Source organism: Onychostruthus taczanowskii, unplaced genomic scaffold, assembly GCF_017590055.1.
Source record: "Onychostruthus taczanowskii isolate IOZ18803 unplaced genomic scaffold, ASM1759005v1 scaffold99, whole genome shotgun sequence".
In the NCBI taxonomy this organism is placed as follows: domain Eukaryota; kingdom Metazoa; phylum Chordata; class Aves; order Passeriformes; family Passeridae; genus Onychostruthus; species Onychostruthus taczanowskii.
The window spans coordinates 2,261,572-2,285,489 of record NW_024507990.1 but is presented as its reverse complement, the minus strand read 5'-3'; the positions used below and the strand labels follow the sequence as shown (position 1 = coordinate 2,285,489).

At 48.4% G+C, this 23,918-nt stretch overlaps 1 protein-coding gene across 1 annotated transcript in view; it reads left to right on the top strand.

Moving 5' to 3' along the window:
• MYH10 (myosin heavy chain 10) overlaps window positions 1-23,918 on the top strand; it is an 82,442-nt gene that overhangs the window by 1,329 nt on the left and 57,195 nt on the right. Inside the window, exon 2 of the mRNA XM_041427293.1 lies at window positions 9,682-9,838. Within this exon, the coding sequence (XP_041283227.1) occupies window positions 9,682-9,838 (157 nt within the window). The remainder of the gene's footprint in view (window positions 1-9,681; window positions 9,839-23,918) is intronic.

Sequence of the window (23,918 nt, the reverse complement as noted above, 5' to 3'; positions counted from 1 at the left end):
TTAGCTTGACCCTTGATAATATTTGCACTTATTAAAATGGTGTACAACTACAAAGTGGTTTTTCTGTATTTGTGTGTCTTTGTCAGCTTCCTCCTCCAAGGCCTTACAGCAAGGTGCTCATAGCAGAGCTGGGTGAAAAATACTTCTGGAATGATTCCTGCTGAAGGAAACTAATTGCATAATTAATGGATTGAAAACAAAAAGTAAACAGGTTGATAGGTCAAAAGTTTCCAGTCTGTGTATCAATCCTAATTATGGCTGTTAGGAAATTCATTACAACTATTATAGCTCATTTCATTATGAAGGTTAAAAAGCTGCAGGCCTTGAATGTCACAGCAAGCTGTAGTGCAGGGACTGCAGACACAGGCCCAGGTGTTTCTGGGGTGCTGTCAGGACCTGGCACACAGGGACTGTCACTCTGGGTGTGACAGTCCCCCTTTGGGACTGGCTGCTCGTGCATGTGGAGTTTGTGAGGTCCTGGGGTGCCTGAGCTTGTTCTCTTCCCAAGGGGTTCATTCCTTCGTGCTGGGGCACACTGGAGCTTGTTCCTTGGCTGTGTGCTGCTGCTGCCACTCAGGGGGGACAGTGCACGTGGCCTTTGTGACAGACCTCCCTGCCCCAGCTGGGAGAGCTTGGGCTGAGAAACTCCAGCATTTGTTGGGCTGTTCTGAGTTACAGAGGATGCTGCTCCTCCCAAGAGCACTGGCTCAGTGCAGCTGGAAGGATTGCCTTCTGGGCTGGAAGGAAGCCTGGCTTGCTTGGTGAAGGTGTGCAGAGGAGCAGTGGTGGGATGTGTGCAGGACTGAATGCTGCAGAGTTCACAGCCAGAGGGACACTGCAGGAGCTCGAGCTCCTGGGGCTCTGTGGGACATCCCTGAGCTTCATGAATGTGGCACTGCTGCTGCTGGCACAGCCCAGAGCCAGTGCCCACAGTTCCTGTTTGCAAGGAAAAGAGCCAAAGTGAGCTGAGCTGAAATGAGTTCTGGTGGTTTGGCCATGCTGCCAGGGGCTGGGTAAAGCTCTGGTTGGATTTCCAGATAGTGCTCCCATGATAACCAAATGAAAACTGTGTATTTTGGTGTTGGTCTCAAGCAGTTGAGGTGCAGGTGGTGAATCTGAGCAGGTGTCCTGGAATTTCCCAACGGGCAGCCTGGAGTGTTGCCTTTCTAGGAAGTGAAAGATGCAAGAATGTCAAGTGAAGTAGACACATGTTTCCTTTCAATCCTGGAAAGGAAAGGAGCGACGGGTGGGTGCAGTCATCTGGCTGTGATCCCTGTGCAGATGACGCTGCTGCAGGAACAGGAGGCTGACTAAGGCCCACACTGAGCTGGGCACTGATGCTCACTCCAAGAGTTTCATGTAACATCCAAGTAGGGGTGGCCAGCAGTTTCTGGAACTTGCAGCATCTCTGCTGCCTGCCAAGTGTCCTGATCTCAGGCTCTGGGCACCACTGCCGAGCTGGGAGGTGAACACAAGTGGAGAATTGGGAGGTCAGGGCTTGTAAAGGCAAGGTGTGAGTGCTTGGTCCTGTCCTTCTGGGGTCTGCCCGTGGCAGCACAGAACATGGAAAGGAGCAGGACTTGTACAAGAATGCTGGGAAGGGTGGTTGGAGTTTCAGTTATGGTGATCCCAGTTCTGCTTTGGAGATGAAATAACTTTTTTTCCTCCACTTTTAACATCATCTATTCCATTGGTTGCCACGAAGTTTGTTTGGAGTGTTAGTGCTGGTTCTGTGAAGGTGCAGCCACCTACAGCAGGCAGTTTAGTTGTTCATTCATTGTTTCTGCCTTTGCTTGGGATTTTCACTCTCCCTTGTGTTTCATGGCTGAAGTTCCCTAAATCTTGTGCTTTTCTAGGGATATCAACGTTTCTTACCTATCATTTGAGTCACTCATGCTCTAAATTGATCTTCATATCCTGCTGGAGTGGGTTTTGCTTCCTGTAAAAGCTTGTGAACACTGATTCTCCAGTTCAGAACTGAACTGCTGTGGCTGCCCTGCTTTGGAGTAGCCAGCTTTAATCCTGGCTTCAGGCTGCATTAGTGACATCCTTCAGCTGCAGATCAGGAGCTGGAGGTGGTTCACTGGGAGGGCACCCAGGAGGAATACCCACAGGCTTAGGGAGGTCCTTTGAAGATTTGGAATAAACATGGTTTTGCTCAGACTGGTTTTATGGTGCTTCCTGAATATCCTTATCCCATGAACTGAGTTCCAGGTGACTTTCTGGGGGTGTTGGTTTAAGAAAGGAGTGGTTCTAGTCAGAGGTTTTGGCTCACTGAGGTCTGTACCCTGGGTGAGGAAACCTCTCTATTCTTGTAAGACCTGCGTGTAAAATGCCACTGTGGAGGCTTCTAGATATCAGCCCTAGAGCCTGGTTTGTGCTCAAGTTGTGTCTGCAAAATATGATTTTATGGGGAAGAAGCCTTTGAATCAGAGAATGAGATGGAGAAATGAAATCCACTGGGAAGGGTGGGTGGTGAGGATCCCTCAGCCCTGCATGCTGCTCTTTAAAGACCACACTTAATTCTTTGTCACAAGCTGTGGTAGACATTAGGTGACTTCACCCACCAATTTAAAGCTCTTTTGATGGCAAGAGACTCTTCAATCCCACTTCTAAAATGTATTTTAAATTTAGAAGCATCACCTTATGTACCTCTTGTGGACAGAAATATCCTGTCAAAGCCAGCAGGTCTCATGGCTGTGCAGGTTTGCCTCAAGGTTCTGATTTTGCAGGGACTCCAACACCTGAGCTGCAGGTGGCTGGGTTTTACTGCTCTGACTGGTGAGTGCAGGTGAACACTGAACAGTTCTGGGGTAAATGGCACATTTCCCACTCTGGCTCTGTAAACTTTGAAGTCTGAGTGCCTTTTCTGATGCTCTGGCAGGGCCACAAGTCTGGCTTATGCAGTCAGAAGTTCCCCGTGCAGTAGAAGGAATTGCTCACTCAAACACAGGGTGTAATTAAGCTGCAGTAAAACCAAGGTATCCCAAATTCTATGTGTTTTATGGTCATTTATTTTAAAACCAATGCTGTTGCCACTTCTGTTGTTGGCCCAGCTTTCCTGGAGGGAGGCCTTGCCCACGGGTGGCTGAGTGGCTTTGTGATACCCCCAGAAATCATTGCAGCTTCTCCTTACCTGCTTCCTGACCCCATTCAGGCAGAGGATTAAAATGAACAGAATTTCTCACACCTGTGACTCCGTGCAGTGTTCAGATGGCCCCTTGTGCCTGGTGGGGGATGTGGGGAGCCCTGGGCTACGTTTGGGGCTCAGCTGGGGACAGGTACCCACGCTGTGTGTGCTGTGGGCTGAGTCAGGGTGGAGTGATGAGTTCTGCTGTCCTTGAGGAAGGACAGCAAATCCTGAGGAAGGATTTTGCTTCAGCTTCAGCGTCCCCCAAACCCCAGAGAGCTGTGCATTATCTTCCCTGCCCACTCCCCCGTGGGTTTTTTTAAGCCAAGACTTTTGAAAAAGCGTTGGAAGCTGTTTGTGTGAGGCTTTGAGTTCCTGGAAGCCTCCTGCTGGTTCTGCTCTCCTGGCACAGGGCTGCTGGGTTTTCTTTGCACCAGTGAAGTAGAAAACGTGTTCACTGTAGTGCAAGTAAAACACTGCAGCAGGTATTTGTTGATAATTGCAAGTGTTACCTCTGTAATGGGCCTGCAGCCCTGTTATTTCACTTTTGAGTGTACTTGCCATTTTACTGGAATAGAAGAGGGAGGGAATGGGAGCTGTGCCACAGTCCCCAGTTCCAGAGCCTGCTGTGGGTGGCAGCTCTTACAGCCCTGCACTGTCTTTAAGCTGTTCCTTCTGTTAAGCTGCTGCCTCCTGTGAGGCCTGAGTGTAACCTAGAACAATCTGTGGTATTATATAAGCATCTGTGTTCTAATTGCTTTAATTTTCCTGCTGGTCCAGTTGGGAATGTTTCACGTTACTGAGTGTCAAAGATTGGTATCAAAAGAAACCTGCAAGAAATGGAGTTTGTTACTTAATTCTTTTTCCTACCACAAGTCAGTCACTGGATCTAATACCCAGCATGTGGCAGAAGAAATGCAGGGGTTCACACTGGTGGAACTGCTTTGACACAAGAACTTTTTTTATATTGACTCTGATTTTTGGAGTACTCATAAATGTGATCAAGTTGAGGGAGATGTGTGCAGGGCTAGAAATGTCTGAGGGACTGAAAGGAGGTGAATCAGGTAAGCAGAGGTATGAAAAAGGGCTTGTTCTTGTCCAACTGGGTTTCTGTAAAAGAGGGTGGATTCAGAGTGTGAAAAGGATCAGCAGCTTGCCCTGTCCTCTCCTGTGCCAGTGCTCAGGGGTGCACTGTGCTGCAGGACAGCCCTGCAGCCCGTGTCAGAGCTGTGTGGAGCTGTCTGGGGAGCAGTCAGGCTCTGACATGCAGCTCTCCAGGAGCCTGCTGGAAGGATATTAATACTCCTCTGGCCCTGGTGCAAGCTCAGCTCATGTTTTAGCTCTGAGGCAGTTTGAGCCCAGGCTGTGACCCTGAGTGTGTCTGTGTGAGAGGAGGAGCTGGCAGGGCATGGCCACTGCTGGGCTGGGGGTTCTCTCTGAACACATCACCTGTGAGTGTGGAAATTCTCTGCTGAGGCTCTGCTCAGCCCCAGCTGTGCAGAACATCCACAGACACATCAGCTGTAGTGTGGGCTGAGCTTTTCCATTCTTTCCTGGTGTGTGTGTTGGGCTCCTTCCCTTTCTCATTCTCCTGCTGTGCTGCCCTGGGTAAATCTGTGGCTGTGATCCCCAGCCTCTCTGACCTGAGCTTCCCAGGCTGTTCCTTGCCCTTGTTGAGCACCCTTTGATTCCAGTGTTGTGCCCAGCCCAGGGCACAGCCCCACCTTCATCCCCTCTGGGGCTGAGCAGTCCCTGTCCTTCTTTAAGGCTTGGCTTGGATAATGTCAGGGACAAAAAAGGTGCTCTGTGAGAAAACCATGTCTGGCTCAGGGAACTGAGCTTGGAGTGGGAAAGGTGAGTCTGTAACCTCAGGAAGTGAAAAGCAGGCCAAGAAAATGCTCTGTTGAGGCAATTTATCAACTGGAGAGTGTGCTCCACTCCCTTAGTTATGGGATAGTTAAAGCATGTAGTGCTGGGCTGGGAATGGCTGGTTTCTGTTTCAGCTAATAATGAGAGCTGTCTAAATGCTTACTTCAGCTTAATTATTGATGTAGTAATAGAGTGGACCTGTCACTTTGTATTTGAAGAATTGCAGCTCAAGGTTGAGCCTGTGTTTGGGGTGATTGTCAGATCACCAGGCTGGTTGTTACAGGTGCCCAGCTGGACCTGCATGGTGCTGATGTGTCTCAGTGCTTTGAGGAGGCCATGGCATGGCATGGCATGGCATGGCATGGCATGGCATAGCAGCCCAGCCCAGCAGCTGGTCCCTGGCCACAGGAGCTGTTGGTGCAGGGGACAGCCCCAGGCCTTTTGTTAACCTGAGCTCCTCCTGTGTGTGTGCACAGGGCAGGGGTGCTGTGGTTGTGGGGGAGGACAGGCCATGAGGCCACCCTCCACATGGAGCCTGAGCTCCCAGGGCTTTCCACCTGGGAATAACTCACCCTGTTTGCCAGTTGTTCACTCACAGCCACCTCCCTGCCAGGATGCAGGGATGGAGTGAGGCTTGAAACAGGCCAGTGCCAGGATCCTGAGCTCTGCAGGTCGGGACAGCTTACCAGAACCCAAATTACTGCATGATAAACTACTGGATGCGGGCTGGAAGCATCTGGAAACCTTCAAACTGCACATTTAGTGTCCTGAAGGGGAGCTTGTATAACCAACCTGTCAGTCAGAGCTCTCCCTTACTGTTTGTGTCTGGAGCCCTGCCTGGGGAGTGCATTCCAGGGTGTCCTGTGGCTGTGGGTTGGTGCTGGCTCCTCCTGGTAAAGCAGGATTGTGTTCAAACAGCTGATCCATCAGCTCCAGGTGAATCAGCATCTTTGCTTGCCTTTCAATTCTTAATGTGCTCATCCACCTCTGTCAGCTGAAAAATGAATGAAGGCTGGTTCTCCATCCAGCCTGGGCTGTTACTGGAGCTCACCCAGCTGATCCCAGCTCTTATTCCCACCTGACAATTCCATCAGAGCCCACAGGATAGAGTTCATTAAATGGGCTGTCCATTTGTTAAGCAGATGTGTGTGTATTCCTGATAATTCCTCCTGGGGCTCCTCACCAAGAAGCTTTTTTGAGGGGTTTTAAACAGTCTCTACTTTTCATGTGTTTGGTTTCCATGCACAAAGCCCTTTCCTGCTTTTTTAGGCACGGTGATTCACTGTGAGACTTGCAGTTATAAAACAGCTGTGAAGGATTTTGGTACCATTTGCTCCCTCCCAATTAAATTTGGCTCATTAAAAGCATCCTTTCTGTGTTTCTCTGCCTGCCAAGCCACGAAGCCAGCCCACCAATATGTTCATATATTGCTTTCTGCAATAGATGACAGTCAGGAAATTGGGAAAATTCAGTTCCATCTTCCTGTGAATAAATTAAGGCTTTGCAAGGTGGTGCTGGTTTGAGGAAGGTCTCATTTTGAAATTCTGCAGGGAAACAGCAGAAGAGGGAGCTGGGTGACACATTCAGGAAATCAAGGTGTTGGAGTTCAGGGTGCTGCATGCAAAGAGCTGCCATGGCACAGAGGGAATGGCCTGGGATAAAAGCTTCTCCTTTAGTTTCAAATAAATGAACACCAGCACTGGCAAAATGTAGAATTTTGTGCTTCATAACTTCTAATTCAGCCCTGTTCAATAGAAAGATTCTTCAGTTAACCCTTTTCAGTTGCCCAGGGTATTTGTTGGCCTTCTCTGGTTTGGTTATGTTGGGCTTTGCTTATTCCATTATTCCATTCCTTCCTTCATCAACTGCTGCTTCAGGAGATAGCCAGGAAGGGCTTCCAGGTTAGGTATTATCAATAGAGGATTGTTAAGTTTGTTTCTCTAGGTTATTCATTCTTTATGTGGCTAAAATAGTAACATTTACTCCCTGTCTGTGCTGGGGAAATAAACTAAAGATGCCAAAGCAACTGGAGGGAGGAGAGAAGGATAATCTTCAAAGAGCTGTTTTATCCCAGCACTTAAGATTTTTTTTTTTCTTTAATTATTTACCAGATTATTTGTGTCTGGGTAAGGGCAGTGATTCTGGTCACCAGTGCAGGTGGGTTTTGCAGTGATTCCCTTACAGCTTAGCCAGCCTCTGCTCTGGGAGCTGTGTCCTTGCTCAGGGGAGGGAAAGTGCCAGTCTCTGAGGCTGAGTGGGTGAGAGGCAGAGCAGGGTGAGGGTCCTGAGCCCTCCCTGGGGCAGAGCCCTGCTGGCCTCAGCCCGCTGTGGTGCCATGGCACTGCTCAGAGCTGTGCTGGGACAGCTCTGGGGTGGGCTCTGGCCCTGGGAATTCCTCTGGCCTGCACTGAGCAGTGACCAGCTCCCTCCTGAGCTGTGCCTGCACTGCAGGAGCACAGGGGAGGTGCTGGGAGGTTCTGTGCTGGGCTTGGCAAACGTGTTCTTTCTTCTGGTTACCCTCACTGGGAGCCTGGACTGGCAGGCAGGCTTGTGGCAGTGCTCAGAGCCTCTGTGTCACTGGTGGTGGTGGCAGAGGGATGTGGGTGACCTCAGCTGAGCACAGGGAGGGTGCTGGGAAGGGGTGCCCCCTGTTCAGCTGTTAATTGGCTCCTTGCGTGGTTGTAGCAAGCTGTTAAAATAACTGGCCTGCCTTCCCTCCCTCCCAGTCTCAGCAGGCACCAGGAGTGAGTTTGGGCAGGGAAATGCTTCTGTTTGCAGCCAGCTCTGTGTGACATTTGTCTGCAGGAGCATCCAGGTCAGTCAGGAAGGGCAGGAGCACTGATGCTGGCAGGAGGGACAGTGGCAGGAGAGGAGGCTGGGGAGGAGCTGCCCACCTGCCAAGAGCCCCGTGTTACGTTGAGTTAATGACTGATAAGTTGTTCTTTATGCTTGGCTCAGTTGCCCTGATAAGATGTGTTTCCTTTCTCTTGAGAAATAAATACCTTGTTGAGGTGGTAAGGCCCTGCAGGTATCATCCAGCAGATCTGACCAAAGCAGAGGGAGTATTTTCCTGCAAGGACATAAGATGTCCCTATGTCAGGAGATCTGGCTTAAAACCAAGTTCTTTTTCTTTGCTGATGGTGCTCCTGGACTCAGTTCAGAGAACACCTTCTGCCTGTCTTTCCAGAAGCTGGTGGAGGTGTAGAAAGGACAGGGGGGCACCTTTTCCTCCAGATAAAATCTTTTACACTTACAAAAGAAAAAAGAGGCAGATTGGGACTGTCAGCTACTGTGTTCATACCAGTGCAGCAGAAATACTTTTTAAAATGGACAAATGTTATATCCTGAGTGACCTGCTCAATACTGTGGGCTCTCAACATCTGTCAAAGCCTTCTGCGTATTCTCCCCATCCTTTTTCTCCTCTCAACCTGCAGAGGTAAGAAACGTGGTTTTCCTGACATTCAGAAAGATACTTTTTATTTCTGCCAAACCTGATCTCTCTTGCTGCCTTCCTGAGCTGGTAAAGATGGGAATTTCAACAGTGACCAAAAGGAACACGCTGTCCAGGCATGTGAGGAGACAGCAGTGAGTGGAGAGATTAGATATCCTGCTTTCTTCAGAGCAGTCACTTGTGGTTGCTGCTGGAAGGGGCCGAGCAGATTCCTTGGAAGGGAACACGCAGGAGGGAGAGCTGTGGTGTGTGCAGGGAGCAGTGCCTGTCAGAGCTCAGCCTCTGACCCAGGCCAGGCTCAGCCAGGCCAGGCTCATCTGTCCTCCCTGGTAAGCCAGAGCCTGTGGCTGCCTGTGCTCCTTCTGCCAGGGCTGTTCTGTCACGATTCCTCAGGGAATCCTGCTTGGCTCCCAGGGGAGCGCGGCCCCGTGGGTGCTGTGGCTGCCTGTGCTCCTTCTGCCAGGGCTGTTCTGTCATGATTCCTCAGGGATGGAGCTCCTGCTTGGCTCCCGGGGGAGCGCGGCCCCGTGGGCACTGCCGCAGTGTGGGCTCGGTCCTGTGGCACTTGACAGAAAAGTCTCAGTGGAACCAGCAATGCCCCATTCCTGCTGGTTCCTGGATACTCTGGGAGTCCACTTCTGTGGAGCGTCAGCTCCGCAAGGAGGGTGTGAAACATCTGCAGGGCTGGCTGCCAGGCTGTCCCTCAGCTGGGTGGGAAGGGAGGAATGACCCCTCTGCGGGATGAAAAGGGCTCCTGGGCAGGAGGGATGGACAGGGACAGGATAGCAGAAATGAGGGTGGTTTGACAGAGGCTCTTCCCTCATCTAGATTATTTACCAGAGCAATGGGTATTATCAGTTCCTTCAAAGTGAAAGTAACTTGGAATGCACATTTTACTGAAGGAGTTGAACATCAAAAGGTGTCCATAGAGCTGGAACTTGGCAAACGGAAGAGAGATTTAAATGTCTGTGGGAAAGAGATCAGATACTCCTCTTCAGATTTACCTACGCTTATTATCTTTAAATTACTTTTTATGCAGGTAATTAAAGAGCCTTTTAAGAGAACTAGAAACCAATAATTTGAATATAGCATGTACTTTGAGTTGCTCTACGAAAAGCACCTCAATTTTAAGATAAATATTCTAGAACCTGTGAAAAGGCTTTCTGTTCTTTACGACTTTATTTCAATACTGTTTACTAACAGAAATGTTTGTTATTTTTTCTTTTCCCAGACCTATTCAGGGCTGTTCTGTGTAGTCATAAATCCTTACAAGAACCTCCCAATCTATTCAGAGAACATTATTGAGATGTACAGAGGGAAGAAGCGCCACGAGATGCCACCGCACATTTACGCCATATCCGAGTCTGCCTACAGGTGCATGCTGCAAGGTAAGGAGCAGGCTCTGGGCTTTGACTGCTGCCTGGCAACTCCTCAGTGTTCCTGCAGCTTGGGGATTCCTTACCCAGCCATGTGCAGTCAGGGTTTTAAAGAGGGGGAAGAGAACCAGGTCTGTGTGACTCGCTGAGGCGCAGCGGCAAGGTGACACCAACACAGCTGGGCTGGGCCATTGCTGCTCTGGGAGTTGAGTCAGAAATACTTTGTTCCTCAAAAAAAAGAGCTAAGCTGCATGTCCAAAGATGTTGTGCACTGGCTCTGGATGAAGGAAGAGTGAAAGAGTAGGATTGAAAAGGCAATGCTGTGAAAATGTTGGTGTTTGGCAGCTGGCAAATAATCCGAGGTGACAATGGAACAATGATGGGTTTGAGTTCAAACAGAGGTCAGGGAAATACTTAACCTGGAGGAATTTTTCTTTTTCTCCTAACTGATGTGTGTCTGTAGTAGAATAGAGTGAGTTTATGGAGGGGCTCATGGTTTGAATTTTGGCTTTAAGGCTGTTCTGGACAAACATGAAAACTGAATCTGACATGACAGAAATGAGCATGTGCTGTTGAACTCACCCAGTTGCATTTCTGACACAGGATTTTGGAAGCACAGCTCATTCCAATACTGACTCATGTTTAGGGGGCTGTTGAAGATGTGGGGACAGCAGCATGTTGTCTGCAGCGAGGTGTGTGTCACCGGGAGCCAGCTCTGCACACCTTGCTGTGTGTTGTGCTGTGGCTGAATTTGGGCTGGAAGGAGGGGAAGAGCTGTTTGACCCACTTCACCCAAACTGAGGGAAAGCACTTTCTGCTACCAGATTAAATCATTTAAATGTTAACTTTTGGTTTTTTAGGCACTTGATATCTTTAAATACATCACACAAGTCTTTGTTTCTTGAATTGTGACTTTGTCTTTAGGGCTGCTTAATAATCAACTACAGGTTGCTGAGTGTCCTTTCACCTCAGGAGAGCTGTGCCAGCAGAGTGGGGTGATGCAGGGACAGCCAGGGGGAGAGCAGCAAATTGGGGCCACCAAGACTTGTTTTGCTTCCCAGTGGATACCCGGGGCTCTGTTTTCATGTGTTTTTGTGAAAGAAACTCTGACTTCTTGACCACAACAACAGCCTCTAGCAGCTCAGGTCGGAGCACCCCTAATAAGTGGGATAATAGCAGAGCAAACCTTAAGATTTATTTTAAGGAGTTTATTGTAGCAGTCTCAAGTGGATTGTGATTAAGTGCTTCCCAGTCTGAAAGCACTTCTTGAAATGGTCTCAAGAATACACTGAAATGTCCTTGAGACAAATGTCCTCTAATAAAGTAAGTCAATGTCAGCAGTCAGCACGCTCCGGGTGCTCCATATATTTGCTCACATACCCTGCTGGTGCTCATTTGTATCTCTGGAGATCCTGCTACATGGACAAATGTTACTATTTTTGGAAGATGGAATTAAAAAAAAATGCACATGGTGGTGTATGTTTGGTTACAGTCCTCTTTTCTTTCCTTCTGATGCATGGAGGTTTATATTTTGTATCAAATCCCTCTGTGCTTGCTTTCTTTTTGTCTTTGATAGTCTGAGTTCTCATCTGAGCAAATGAAGGGGTAGCTTGGAATAAGAGCAGGTGAAACCCATGCAATGGGATCCATTATTTAGGGAATAACTTGTTTAAGGGTAACTAAATCTGTGTTGCTAGTGCCCTTCACCTGCATGGAGCCACTCCCTGGTTATTTCAGGCAGCGTTTGCAGGAGTTAGTGAATTTCCCATTGCTGATTTGTGTGCACAGGGCATTGCAGGGATAAATAAAAACTCCAGCACAGGCATGGGTGCTGGTGAGGGGGAGCAGGGAGTGTTTGAGCCAGGGGGAGTGAGGGGCTCTGGCACTGCCCCTGCTGCAGAGAGACACTGCAGGGAGCTGAGTTTGTCTCCATGTAAATAAAACTTGCAGTTACAACGACCAAGGTTTTGTAGTCATTAGAGCACCAAATAATATTTGTCTTAACAGTAGCAGATGATTACATTATTCTGTTTGTTTCTGGTTATCAGTGGCAACACAAGGTCAGCTACTGAGTGTGCCCAGGGTTTGGTGAGGATAGGTTTCCCCTATCAAGTATTTAACACAATGTGCAAAATGTCTCTCATCTTCTAACTCTGCCTTGTGTTTTAGTCAGCATTCAGTCTTCAATGAAACAGAAAATACGTGTCAGGAAGTTTTGGCTGGTAGAAATATGTCTGTAACCAAGAACTAGCTGGGTTAATCAAAACGCTTCAGATTAATCATCAGAGGTGTCTGCAAGCCTTTATTTGCAGCAGAATCCTTGGCCAGGCTGCTGTTGCTGATAAGTTACTGACACATGCTTGTGAAAGTGTTGTTGTGCAGTTCCTGGCTGTGCTGTGCACGTAGCTGCTGTGGCACATACAGCTGGGGTGGCACACAAGGGCTGGGGAGAGGAGTTTTCCAGTGTTAGTGCAAGCCATGCTTCTGCTGCTACAGCAGATCCACAGGCTCCTTTTGATAGGAATGGCTGCTGTGTTTCCAGTGTTTGACGTCTGAAGTTTAATTATTAGGATTCAAACCTGAAATTGAAACCATAGGAATGCAATTCCTTTGGAGAATATGACCTTCCCCTAATAGAAATATCCTGGCCACTAATCTAGATTAATGAAAGTGGTTGGCTGGATTTTCCTGGCCTGTTCAGTGGTATTTTGTGCAGTATAATCATGTTTATTTTCCTTGCAGCTAATCGCAAACTACTCATTTCCAGGTGTTTGTGAGCTGTTTACTGTGATTAACAGGATACCTGGACCTGAGCTGGGACTCTGAGCAACCTGATTTCTGAAACCACAGTTTTACTGTGCTGGGAATTGGGCACAGTGAGTAAAGTGTTACTCAGGTTCTTAGTGCTTTCATGCCTCTAATTCAGAGCATGGATAGTCACAGCTCAGCTTCCACTTTCTGCTTTGCTGAGGTTTTGTATGTTTAATATTTGTGCTTAAATAAGAAAATGGAGATTTTTATTTAGATTATGAAAGCAAAGGGTTTTCTGGTCAGCAGAACTGGTGTATGTGCATCTCCATAGTTATTCCTTGTCTTAAACATTGCTGGAACACTCTGAATGTTCCTGAACTGGGGATACAAACGAATCCCTGAAGATACAAACGAATCCCTGCAGATCTCCATGTGTGCTGTGCTGGGAAGAGTCTGTGTGTCAGCACTGCTGCCTGCCAGCCATCAAACCCCGCTCTGTTCTTGGCCCCCTGAAGAATTTCCTGTTTGGGGGGACCTCCTGCCCCCCTGGCTGCCCAGGTCAGCCCTCCCTGTGCCCTCTGGGGAGGGAAGAATGGGCTGCCAACGTGGGTCAGTGCCTGCCAAAGGCAGAGGGCACAGGCTGGGGGAAGAGCTCTGACACACAGATCAGATCAGACCCCACTCTGGAGGGGATGGATTCCCAGGGACACAGAGTGAGTTTGGGAGATGCAGAGTTGTTCTCCATGGCTGTGTTGCAGATGAATGGGGCAGCTGTGAGGGAACGGGGATTTGGGGCAGGTTCTGCAGGGAAAAGCCAACCCAGGCAGTGCTGGGTGCTGCCTTTGCTGCAGCAGCTGCATTGAAGATGAGTTGAAGGTGCTCTTGTTTGAGAAAGGCAGGACTTGGGCTGCATTCTAGTTATGCCAGTCAGGATTTCTCTTCAGGAAAAGACTCATTACCCAGTGCCTGACCGCAGAAGATAATAACCTGCAATTCAGCTTTCCAGACTGGATTTCCCCTCTCTTTCCCCCAGTAATTATTTTTCAAAGTGCTGTGGTAGTAGGGTGTTACTTCACAGGTGGTTTAGTGGATTTCTCCTGCACTTTCCCTTCATTTCCCTGAGGAGAAGGTGAAGCAGGCAGTAGCCATATCCAGGGGTGATGGGCTGGAGGGAAGCCCAGCAGTGGGGTAGGGCTGTGCTGGCCCCACACAGCATTGCTGACATGACCATAAGGAATTGCTGTCCTAATCCCTGTGACAATGTTGACCTTAATTCTGCTTGGTTATACAATTTGCAAGCCTTGCTAGTGTTCTTCGGTCCTGCTCAAAGTTATGGGCCATGAAAATTTGCCACAGAGCAGGATTTTCTTTGGGAAAATGAATTTTCTAGGGCTGATAGGGCTGTGGCAATACTTCACCAGCGTGGGAGATTTGACTGTGCAAAAGCAGCACTCACAAATTTTTCTCTAGTGCTTTTTCCACAGTTAACTTTGTCTTTTCCCTCTTCCCTTCCAGTTTTCCCACTGGATTTCTAGAGGAAGTGTGGCTTTGTTTTATTGTGCCTCTTTATTCAGTGACATGCAAGTGTTTAGGAAGAAATATTAAGGAAAAACTTGTTGACTTTTTGTTGCTAAAGCCCAGCTTGCCTATTAATATTACTCTTGTTTAATTATGCTTAGTCTCTCCTTTTTATCCTGTTTCCCTGAGGACATCTTGATGAGCACCAAATTAGCACTGATATTTTAGGCCTGCCTTTAATCCCGTTGCAGAGAAGGTTTATCGGAAACAGCCTAAGAGGGGAAGGGAACACTTGGTGTTGGAGAAGCCAGAACTGCCTACAGGTGCAATGCTTCTCTCTTCAAAACATCTTCTCCATCTATATTTGCAGTTAATCTTGATTTAAGTCCTCCCTTGGGGGCATATCCACCCTCAGATAGAGAAGAAAATAATTGAAACTAAAATAAGACAATTTTTTTTTCTTTTAAAGGTCTTTTAAATTTTCAAATGGAAGAGGGAAAAATTGCTCTGAGACTGAAAAAGTTGGGAGTGATGGTTGGTGTTCTCTGTTGTGAGGAGCAGATGGAACCTGATAGATGTGCCATTAATGTTCTTGGTATTTTCATTACCTCTTGACTTCCCAAAAGGATCCCCAAGGCCTTTTAAGGAGTTGCAAAGTGCAGGATGATGATCCCAGCAGACCTGGCTGCTTGGTAAATGTCATGTGAAGGATTTATAGGTCCCTTTATTGTTACATTGAGAATTCTGGGCTTTCACTTGTCCACTCAGGCAGGTGTGGGATATAAATACTCAGGTGACAACACCATTACCATCCAGATTGCTTGCACACCTCCAGGAGTGCCACATGCAGGGTCCTCGTGGCTGAGTGCAGGGAGATTCTTGAAGCAAGAAACGAAGCAGAAAAAACTGAAATCCATCATGCCGAAAGTCTCCTGCCTCATTAATTTTTAATTTGAAGTAAAATGATAAATATTTCTGTCAGCTGAACTTGTTTTGCAGTATTTCATCTCCTTCCCCTCACTTTTGTGTTCTGTCTCTTGGTGTTAAAGTGTGTGATTTTGGGGCTGGGAGTTGTCGTGGTTGAAATCACTGCACCTTGCTTGGCCAGCTGTACATGGCACCAGTAGCAAGTGCTTACTGAGTTTACACAATCTGGTTCTAGAAACTTCATTTTAAACTTCTTTTGTTATTGTTGGGAAAGCTGTAGTTCTTTTCTGACCTTTGTCCTTCTCTGTGTCAAAATGTGACTGCATCCCTGTTTATTGTTCAGCTCAAGGTTGGGCACTTAATTAGGAGTGATGATACTTTCAGTGAACAGCTCTCTCTGAAGGCTTAATTGCTTGGAAGTTGACGTATTTTTTTAATGTAATTTCAGTAACTTTGTTGTATTACAAATGAGACAGGGGTGACAATTGTTACATAAGGAATTTTTAGTTTCCTCAGTGCCTTGTTTTTTTTCCTCCTTCTGAAGTGCAGTGCTGCAATAGATGAGCCACTTGATGGGCTTTTTTGGTTGATATTCTGAGCAAGCAGAGATGACTTTAATTTTAAAACTTGCTATGCAAGCTGGCCTTATAATTGAATTGTGACTGTGCCTACAGACAGGAATTCAAGACTGAGTGCATCCAACTTGGGAAATCATTCATGAGATGAATCACTCTGCGCGATTACTCAGTCAGCACCTGCTCCTGCACCGAAGCTTTCCTTTAAATTAAACTCCTTTTATTTCTAGGTAGTTGTGAAATGGCTAATTTGCTGCTGCTTGGCCCAGGCCTGGGATGACAGGCACAAGCAGCAATGCCTTGATGTAACAAAACCTCCAATGTGTTCTAATCTCGGGAGCAGCGTGAGAGCGGGGCCGGGCGCTGCGTGCTGTGCACAAAGCTGGGGTTTGTCAGCCCTGCCTGCATTCCTCTGGGCTGCTGAGCTAAGAGTGCAGCTATGCCACAACTGCCACTGCCAGCACTTGCTGCAGCTTCTTTTTCCTCCCCCTTCCTCTTAGGTTTGTTGTCCTTTGGCAAGGAAGCAGCAGAGCAGGGTTTATCTCTTGGCCGGTGGGAGAGGTGAGGGCTGCTGCTGTCCTGCTCCTTGTCTGGGATCCCAGGCTCACAGCAGCAGCACAATTGCCAATTTCTGTCCTGCTGTATCTCCAGCCTGCTCTCACTTGTCCAGGCTTGATGCTCTCAGGTGTTCCTGGCAGGCTTTGGGAGCCTTCCTCAAGGACTCGGAGTTGCAAGGTGTTGTGCATCTGTTTCGGAGAAGAAGGTGCATAAAAGCTCATGGCTTTCTGATCACCTTGGGGCATTCAAATTCTTGCTGTTCTAGGGCTTTTTCAGAGTGGTGGTAAAGTCATCAGATGGTGTGGAGACAGAAAATGCAAAAGAAAAAGCAGGAAAAACCAGGTGTCTACCTGTTTATGTATATCTGCTGTGAAGTTGTTCAGGGAATTTCTTGTGGAAAATTAGAGGAAAATAGCAGGAAATCATTCTCTGAAGGGTTAGTAAATAGAAAATGCTGAAAATAGAACATCTGCAAGAACCAAATCCTTAATCTCAGAGATGGAATAGCTGATGGACTGTGCTGCACAGAAACATTTGGCAGCAGAGCAGCCAGATGGGAGCTGCTGGTGCCATCTCTGAGGGTCCTGCTCAGAATCTGGAGACCACTGTACTCATGATCAGCTTTTAAAAGGAGTTTGACAACAATCCTAAGCAAAGGGGGGTTGTAAGCAGTGTGAGGAAAGACCTTCATATGGGCAAAGAACTGGTTAAAGATTGACCAATCTTGCCCATTGTTTTGTGCTTTTTATGGTTTGGGAGTTGCTGCTGCAGACCCTGGAACCTGCCTTCCTCTGTTTGTGCTTTTTGTGCAGAAACATCTTGGGAAAGATGAATTCCCTTGGTAATGCTGGAGCTGCTGCTGCTTAAGCAGGAGCTGAAGGGTCTGGGGACAGCTGAAGGCAGCAGTGGTTGTACATCAGGCAGGGAATGTGAGGAGTGAGTGGAAAAGGGATCCATCTCAGAAACATTTTTACCATAGACTCAACACATTTTCTATTTTCATAATAATCAATCCATAATAATGTAATACTTTTGGAATATATAGACTTAGAGTACATGCCAAGCACAAGCACAGGTGAGAGCCCACCTGCAGGGCTGCTCCAGCTCGGGGGCCCAGCACAGGAAGGACCTGGAGCTGCTGGAGCCAGGCCAGGGGAGGCACCAGGATGGTGTTCTGAGGGCTGCATTATTCAACCTGGAGAAGAAAAAGCTCTGGGGAGACCTCAGAGCCCCTTCCAGTGCCTCAAGGGGCTCCAAGGGAGCTGGAGAGGGACAAGGGATGGAGTGACAGGACATGGGGGAATGGATTTCAACTGACAAAGCAGAAGTTTAAACTAGAGATTAGGAAGGAATTGTTCCCTGGGAGGGTGGGGGGAGGCCCTGGCACAGGGTGGCCAGAGCAGCTGGGGCTGGGAGTGTCCAAGGCCGAGTTGGAGAGGGCTTGGAGCAGCCTGGGACAGTGGAAGGTGTCCCTGCCATAGTAGGGGTGGAGCTGGATGATCTCTAAAGTTCCTTCCAACCCAAACCATTCTGTGATTTAATGTGCACTCTGTACAGCAGAGAGGAAATGGAACAGGAGACATTAAAAGAACAACCAGAATGAGCAAAACTGTTCAGTAAGGAAATGACAATTCAGGTCAGATGTAACAGAAGTCTGAATCTGAAGTGGCACAGGGAATAGGGAGCCTCCTCCACCCTTCTCTTCCTATGCAGGAACAGAGTCATCACTTGAAATTTGCAGATAACATGTCCAAAACAGCAAAAAGAAGCAAATATTTTAACAGCTGAGCTAAACTCTGATAGTCTGTGCCTCAGAATACAGTGGGGGTTAAAGCCTGGGTGAGGAACACATGAGCAGGAATACATGGATCAGGAAACTGCAGGAGGATTTGGTGGCTGGCCTTGCTCTGGGGGTGATCTGTGCCCTGTGTGTGGCACCAAACCATGTCCCTGCTGTGGCACTGCTCTCACACCTGCTGTCTCTCCAGACTCCTGCAGTTCAGGCAGGATCAAGCTTGGGAAAGAGGTCACTGCAGTGAAAGCTGCCAGCCCCTTTTGTGGAGTGTTGGTGCTTGATTGTTTGTTTGGAAAGGAGAAGAGCAAAAGTTAAATGAGTGAGCTTACATGGCAGATCTTAAAACTAAAGGGCCTCCTTGGATCATTGTCTCAGTGGACAGTGTAATCTTTGTCTAAACAAAATTATTCTACGTGGGAAGCAGAACAACTTAAGCAGGATTGATGGAGAATGGAAACCACGGCTGTGCTGAGGCTCTGCAGTCCAAATAAACCTTGTCCAGCCTGTGGCTTGCCAGCTCCTACTAATCTTAAGTTACTGCTAAGCAGAATGCAAATAAGTGCTGAAATGTAAGTGTAGGGGTGGCCTATGTGGATTTTCATTTCTCCTGGGGAGCTCCTTGGGTGAATGAAGAGCTGGAGGCAGGCAGGGATCCGCTCCCCTGTGTGTCAGGGGGCAGGTCCTGGCCGCTCTGGCCAGGGCAGTTTTTCCCTCTGGATTGTCACTGCCCTTCACCTGAGCTGCTGAACCCCCCTGTGAGCCCCTGGGCACTGAGCTGGGCCTGGCCCCAAGCTTGGCACGGTGGGCACCAGGAGCACTCACCCAGGCCAGGGAGCTTCCCCTGATTTTCTGCGCTGGAGCTGCCTTGTGTGCTCTGCTCATCTCCCAAATTACAGCAGAGAGGGCTGGGTCAGTCACCCCAGACCTGCTCGAATTTGTTCGGGCAGCAGCGCCTTACCCACGAACTGCTGTTCACAAATGCAGCAGCTCTGCTGTCATTTCTGAATTAATTCTACTAAAGCTTCTCTTAATGACCGTTAATAAAGGGAGTGAAAGGCTGACGGTGAAAACTAAACCATATTTAAGGTTCTTCCAACTTCATTAGGGCTAAAAAGCCAAATCAAGTGCCAGTTGTGGCTGGTGTGAGGTGGGGAGGCTGCTGCAGTGGGCAGGACAGAGTCCTGTTTGTTTTGTCCTCTGCTGCTGACTCAGCCCTGGCTGCCAGGCTGAGCACGTCACACTTCTCTCCTCAGGAATTTGGGGAATTTCAAGCTAATGTTGCAAATGCCTCACTCGTGATTTCTAAAACAGTCTCAATTCCCAGCTTGGCCGAGCCCTCCCAGGCTGGGGCTGTGCTGGGTGAGGAATAACGAGCGTGGCCACCTCGTGTGCTGTGGACACGCAAAACATCCCTGTGTGCAGTGCTGTGCACACACAAAACATCCCTGTGTGCAGTGCTGTGGGCCCGCAAAACATCCCTGTGTGCAGTGCTGTGCACACACAAAACATCCCTGTGTGCAGTGCTGCGGACACGCAAAACATCCCTGTCTGCAGTGCTGTGGGTCACTGCAACAAGTGCAGGGCAAGCCAGGACTGGGCTTTGGTGACCTCTGCTATGTAGCACTGCTAATTATTAACTTCATGTGCTCAGCCAGCAGCAACCTGGAGCGTGGCTCTTGTGATTTATCTCAAACCTTCCACAGGAAGGATCAGAACCACTTTTTTTTTTTTTTTTTTTTCCCCCCCTTTTTAATAAAATCTGTTGTTATTTTAACTCAAAAAGGAGGGACACCTGGAGTGTTTACATCAGTGCTGCACCCCATTTTTTTTTTTTTTTTTTTCCCCCCCTTTTTAATAAAAGCTGTTATTTTAACTCAAAAAGCAGGGACACCTGGAGTGTTTACACCAGTGCTGCACCCCACAGTGCGGAGGTGTTTCACTGACCCTTCCCTGCAGCCCTGGAGCTGCCCTGCAGCAGGGGCAGCAGTGCCATGCTGGTTGTTGGAAGGGTTTGTGGCAGCTGGAGCTGGCAGTTCTCAGGCCCAGAGGAAGTGCAGGAGACACTGGCTGTGTCTGGGGTGTATCAGGCTGTGTGGAAACGCCAGGTGAACACCGGGGCTGGCAACTGCTGAGTGATTGAGAGCAGCCCTCTTGGGCTGGCCTTTGAAGCTGGGCTGCAGGGACAGGCTTGATGTAATTCTCCATGGAGTGATGTCTGAGCACTTTCAGTCTTCTCAGGGAAAAGTGTCTGAGCACTGATGGAGCAAAGCTGATAAACCTTGTTATTTTAGGACTTAAAACCGCTGGATGCCCATGAGGAGTGGGCTGCATCTGAATTTGATCTTTCCTCTGGTATAAATTAATGTTACACCTTAAAGGAGAAAGAAAGAGAATTTCTGTGAGTCCATTGCTTGGCAGTTTCAAAGAAATAAGGGCTGGATGTAAAACCTGACCAATATATGAATGAGCTGGTGATGACAAGGCAAGAAGAAAAAAAAATAAATGCAGTCTGAAGGTGAACCAAGAGCGATGGCTTCTCCTGAAGTGTCCTTGAGAATTTCTCACTTCCAGAGGTTCCTTTCAGCTGCTGGAAGGATAGTGCAATGATCCTGCTCACCTTTCTTGGAGATACCTGTGTGTTTCCATCCTTCAGTCACCTGAGCCCTCCCGAGGAGGGTGACAGTGACACTGCCCAGCTCCGGAGCACTGCTGGATCTGTCACATCCGATACCTTGGGCACGTGCAGGTTCAGCTTCTTTAAAACTTTAAACACTTTTAACTTGGTGAAATTCAGGTGTTAAAACTTGAAATATCACCTTTGTTTTATTAGCAAATGTCCTGCATCCTGCAGAGCTCCCTGGAGTGTTGGGTGGGTCACTGGGGACATGGTGCTGATTTATTCCTGCAGGCTGCCCTGGCCTTGGGGAGCTGCAGAGCTGCACTGAGGGGCAGTGAGCTGCTTTGGAGGTGCAATATAGGATAAGCAGAGCTCTCGTGGTGCCCAGAAGTGTGTCAGGGCACATTTGGCCTGCTAGGTGCCCAGCTAGCAAACTTGTGCCTGTCACTCTTCCTGCTGGCTCTGGGCAGAGGTGTTTGCTGCAAGTCACTCTCACAGTGCTAAGTGTTTGATGATAGTTTGGGGAGTAACCAGGCAACATTTCAAAGGCAAACACAAATTAAAAAGGCGTGCTTCATCTCTGTAACCAGATCTCTTCCCATGTTTATCGGCCCAGCAGGAAAGTAGGAAAAATAAAAGAATTGGAAGCTTGGCCTTGAGGAGTGGCAGGCTGAGGGACACCTGTGTGCTCTCCTTGTCCTGTGGCATCCATGGACCAGCCCTGGGAGAGCCCTGGCAGCAGCAGAATCTGTGCTGCTGGGAAGGCCCCTCTCCCCCAGGCACTGACCTGTTTCCACAGAACTTGTCAGGAATGCAATTTTTAAATGACCTTGGCTAGATTGACATCTGAGCCTGTTCACCTACAGCGCAGGGCACATACACAGCAGCTCCTTGGAGCCTGCAGCCACAACAAACAGGGAGCCAGGGATGTCCTGGGGTGTGCTGCGTGGCACCTGAGCGTGAAACAGCACCTACAAATAAACAAGAGCCCTCCCCTCCCTGCACAGGCCTCTTTTTAGAAAGCCAGATTTCTCCTGTTTGAGAAATATCACAGAACTTGCCTCCTCCACCTCCCAAAGAAGCAGGAATTTTTTTAATCTCTGCTCCAGAAATGGGGCTGGCATTTGATCACTGCTCTGGACAGGGAAGAGGAAAGGCCATGCCACAGTGAATGATCCACAAGAATTTGTGCTTGGGTTTGAGGAAGGACCAGTAATAACCTGCACATAAGAACCATTTTCCTCTGCATGCTGTTCTGCTGGCTGGATGTCTGGTAGCCCATTGCTTTCTCTCCAGCCTGAGCTGGGAAAGCAGATTTAACTTTTTTCACCTTGGCAAACTTGTTTCATGTTCTCACCTTAAACAAGGGATTGTGAGACAGTCAGTGTCTGTGTAAAAGTCACTCTTTGATAAGAACTGTAATCAGAGAGAGGTTAAAGCCCAAAGCAGGTAAGGCACCTGTGGAATTGTTTTCCTAGATCTGAGAATGAGTGTTAATTCCAAAAATGCTTTTCTGGCTGGACACTTCACTCAGGGAAGCTCCATATGCCTTCTCCCATTCATTCCCAGTCAAATGGTGAGGGGGATCTGGACATCTGCAACATTTAAAATATCAGTGTAGTGAGGGGTGACTGGAGAGAGCCAGCTGCAGAGGCTGGGTGTCTGTGTGCCTGGAAATCCTGTTCTGGGAGACAGCTCCTGTGCTGTCCCTGCAGAAGGCTGGGGAGATGTAGCTGCAGTCCTGGCCAGGGGAAGCACCTGCTCTGAAATCAGGGCTGCAGGCACGCTGTGTTCTCTGGGGGAGCTAAAGAAACCAGCTGTGAATAACCCTTCCACATCAGTCACTTGTCAGAGTGCCCCTGGCAGATCAGCTCCTTCCTGGGCCCAAGGCACCTGGCCCTGCCTGAGGCATCACCCCCAGCCTCCGTGCTGGGTTTGGGTGTCAGCTCAGGGCTGCCTGCTGGAGCTGACCATCAGCAGAAGGGAAGCATCACACGGCAGGACTCAGAGCTTGCTGCTGCCTTATTCCACCTTCCTGGCCTGGGAGGGTCAGAGTCCAGATGGACACAGAGAAATGGGTTTGGAGGGACATGCTTGAGTGCACATAATTGACTTTATAAGGGCTGTGTCAGTTCAGGCACCTGGACAGAGAGAGTTAAAAAGCTTGGCTGCACTTGCTGGAGCTTCTGGCAGTGGCAAGTAAATACAACTTTCTGGACTTGTAGATTTTCTCTAAATTTAATTGGGTGAGAAGATTCATTTATAGTGTGCCTTGTATGTTGTGGCACAGTAGCATTGCATGGTAAATGCACAGGTAACAAATGTCATGGCACAAAGCATTGACAAACTCACACTGTCTTTAAGTAAATTAAACTTCAAGGCAAATCTAGCTGTGCTAACTTTTTTGAAGTGCTAAACTGAAGAGGTCTAGTTTAGAGGAGGCTGTGTTTTTTGAGGTAATGGCCCAGCTACAGTGCCAAAATTAGGGTGAGGTTATTCCTGGGAAGCAAGAAAGGGGAAAATCAACTTGTCACTGTAAAGAAATGCCTCAGTAAATACTAAAGCTAAGAAGCACTGACTTTCAGCTCTGCTCAGGGTACCAGCTTGGCTTTCATTCAACTGTTTCATCTGCAAGAACAAATGACCTGTGCTGTCCTGCATCACCTTGAGCTCGGGCTGGCCAGAGCTGCTTCAGGGCACAAATCACTTCTGGCTGCCCTGGGAGCAGCCCAGGGTCAGAGCTGCCCTCCTGGCTCTGCAGGACCCCCAGCTGCACCTGAGCCCTGCCCTGGCCCTGCTCCTGCCTCCAAAAACTTCTCTTGGATAGGTCTTGCAAGACCTGCTGCCTGATATCAAACCCAGAAGAATAAAAATAAGTGTTTTCCTGATGTTTCTCTTGTCATAGTGCCACTGCTTTTGCCCCCTCTCATCTTTCATTTCTTGCAGTCCCAGGCTTCCCATTCCTGTTTTTGGTCATGCAGCTGTAGGGAATGATCCAGGAGCATCCCTGCAGCCTTGGCAGGAGGGTCACCAACACTTGGAATTTTTCCCTCCCACTTTTACTCATCTGAACTAATATTCTTCAGTTGTCCTGCACTCATTCTGCTGTTTGTTGCCCTTAGGAGGGGTTTTTGGAGCTCACATCTGCTTGCAGGACACAGCCAGGCTGCAGGCTTCAGTGCAGCTGCTCTGCACAGAGGCCAGGCCAGCACTCCCAGTCCTTGGGATTTTTGAACAACACGCTCCAAGTGCAACTGACTGCATGTTTTTAACATTTTTCAGTCAGAAAGCAGCTCCATTTTTTGTCATCCTTGGTGTTAATGCAGTCTAGAACTTGCCAGGGGAGGCATC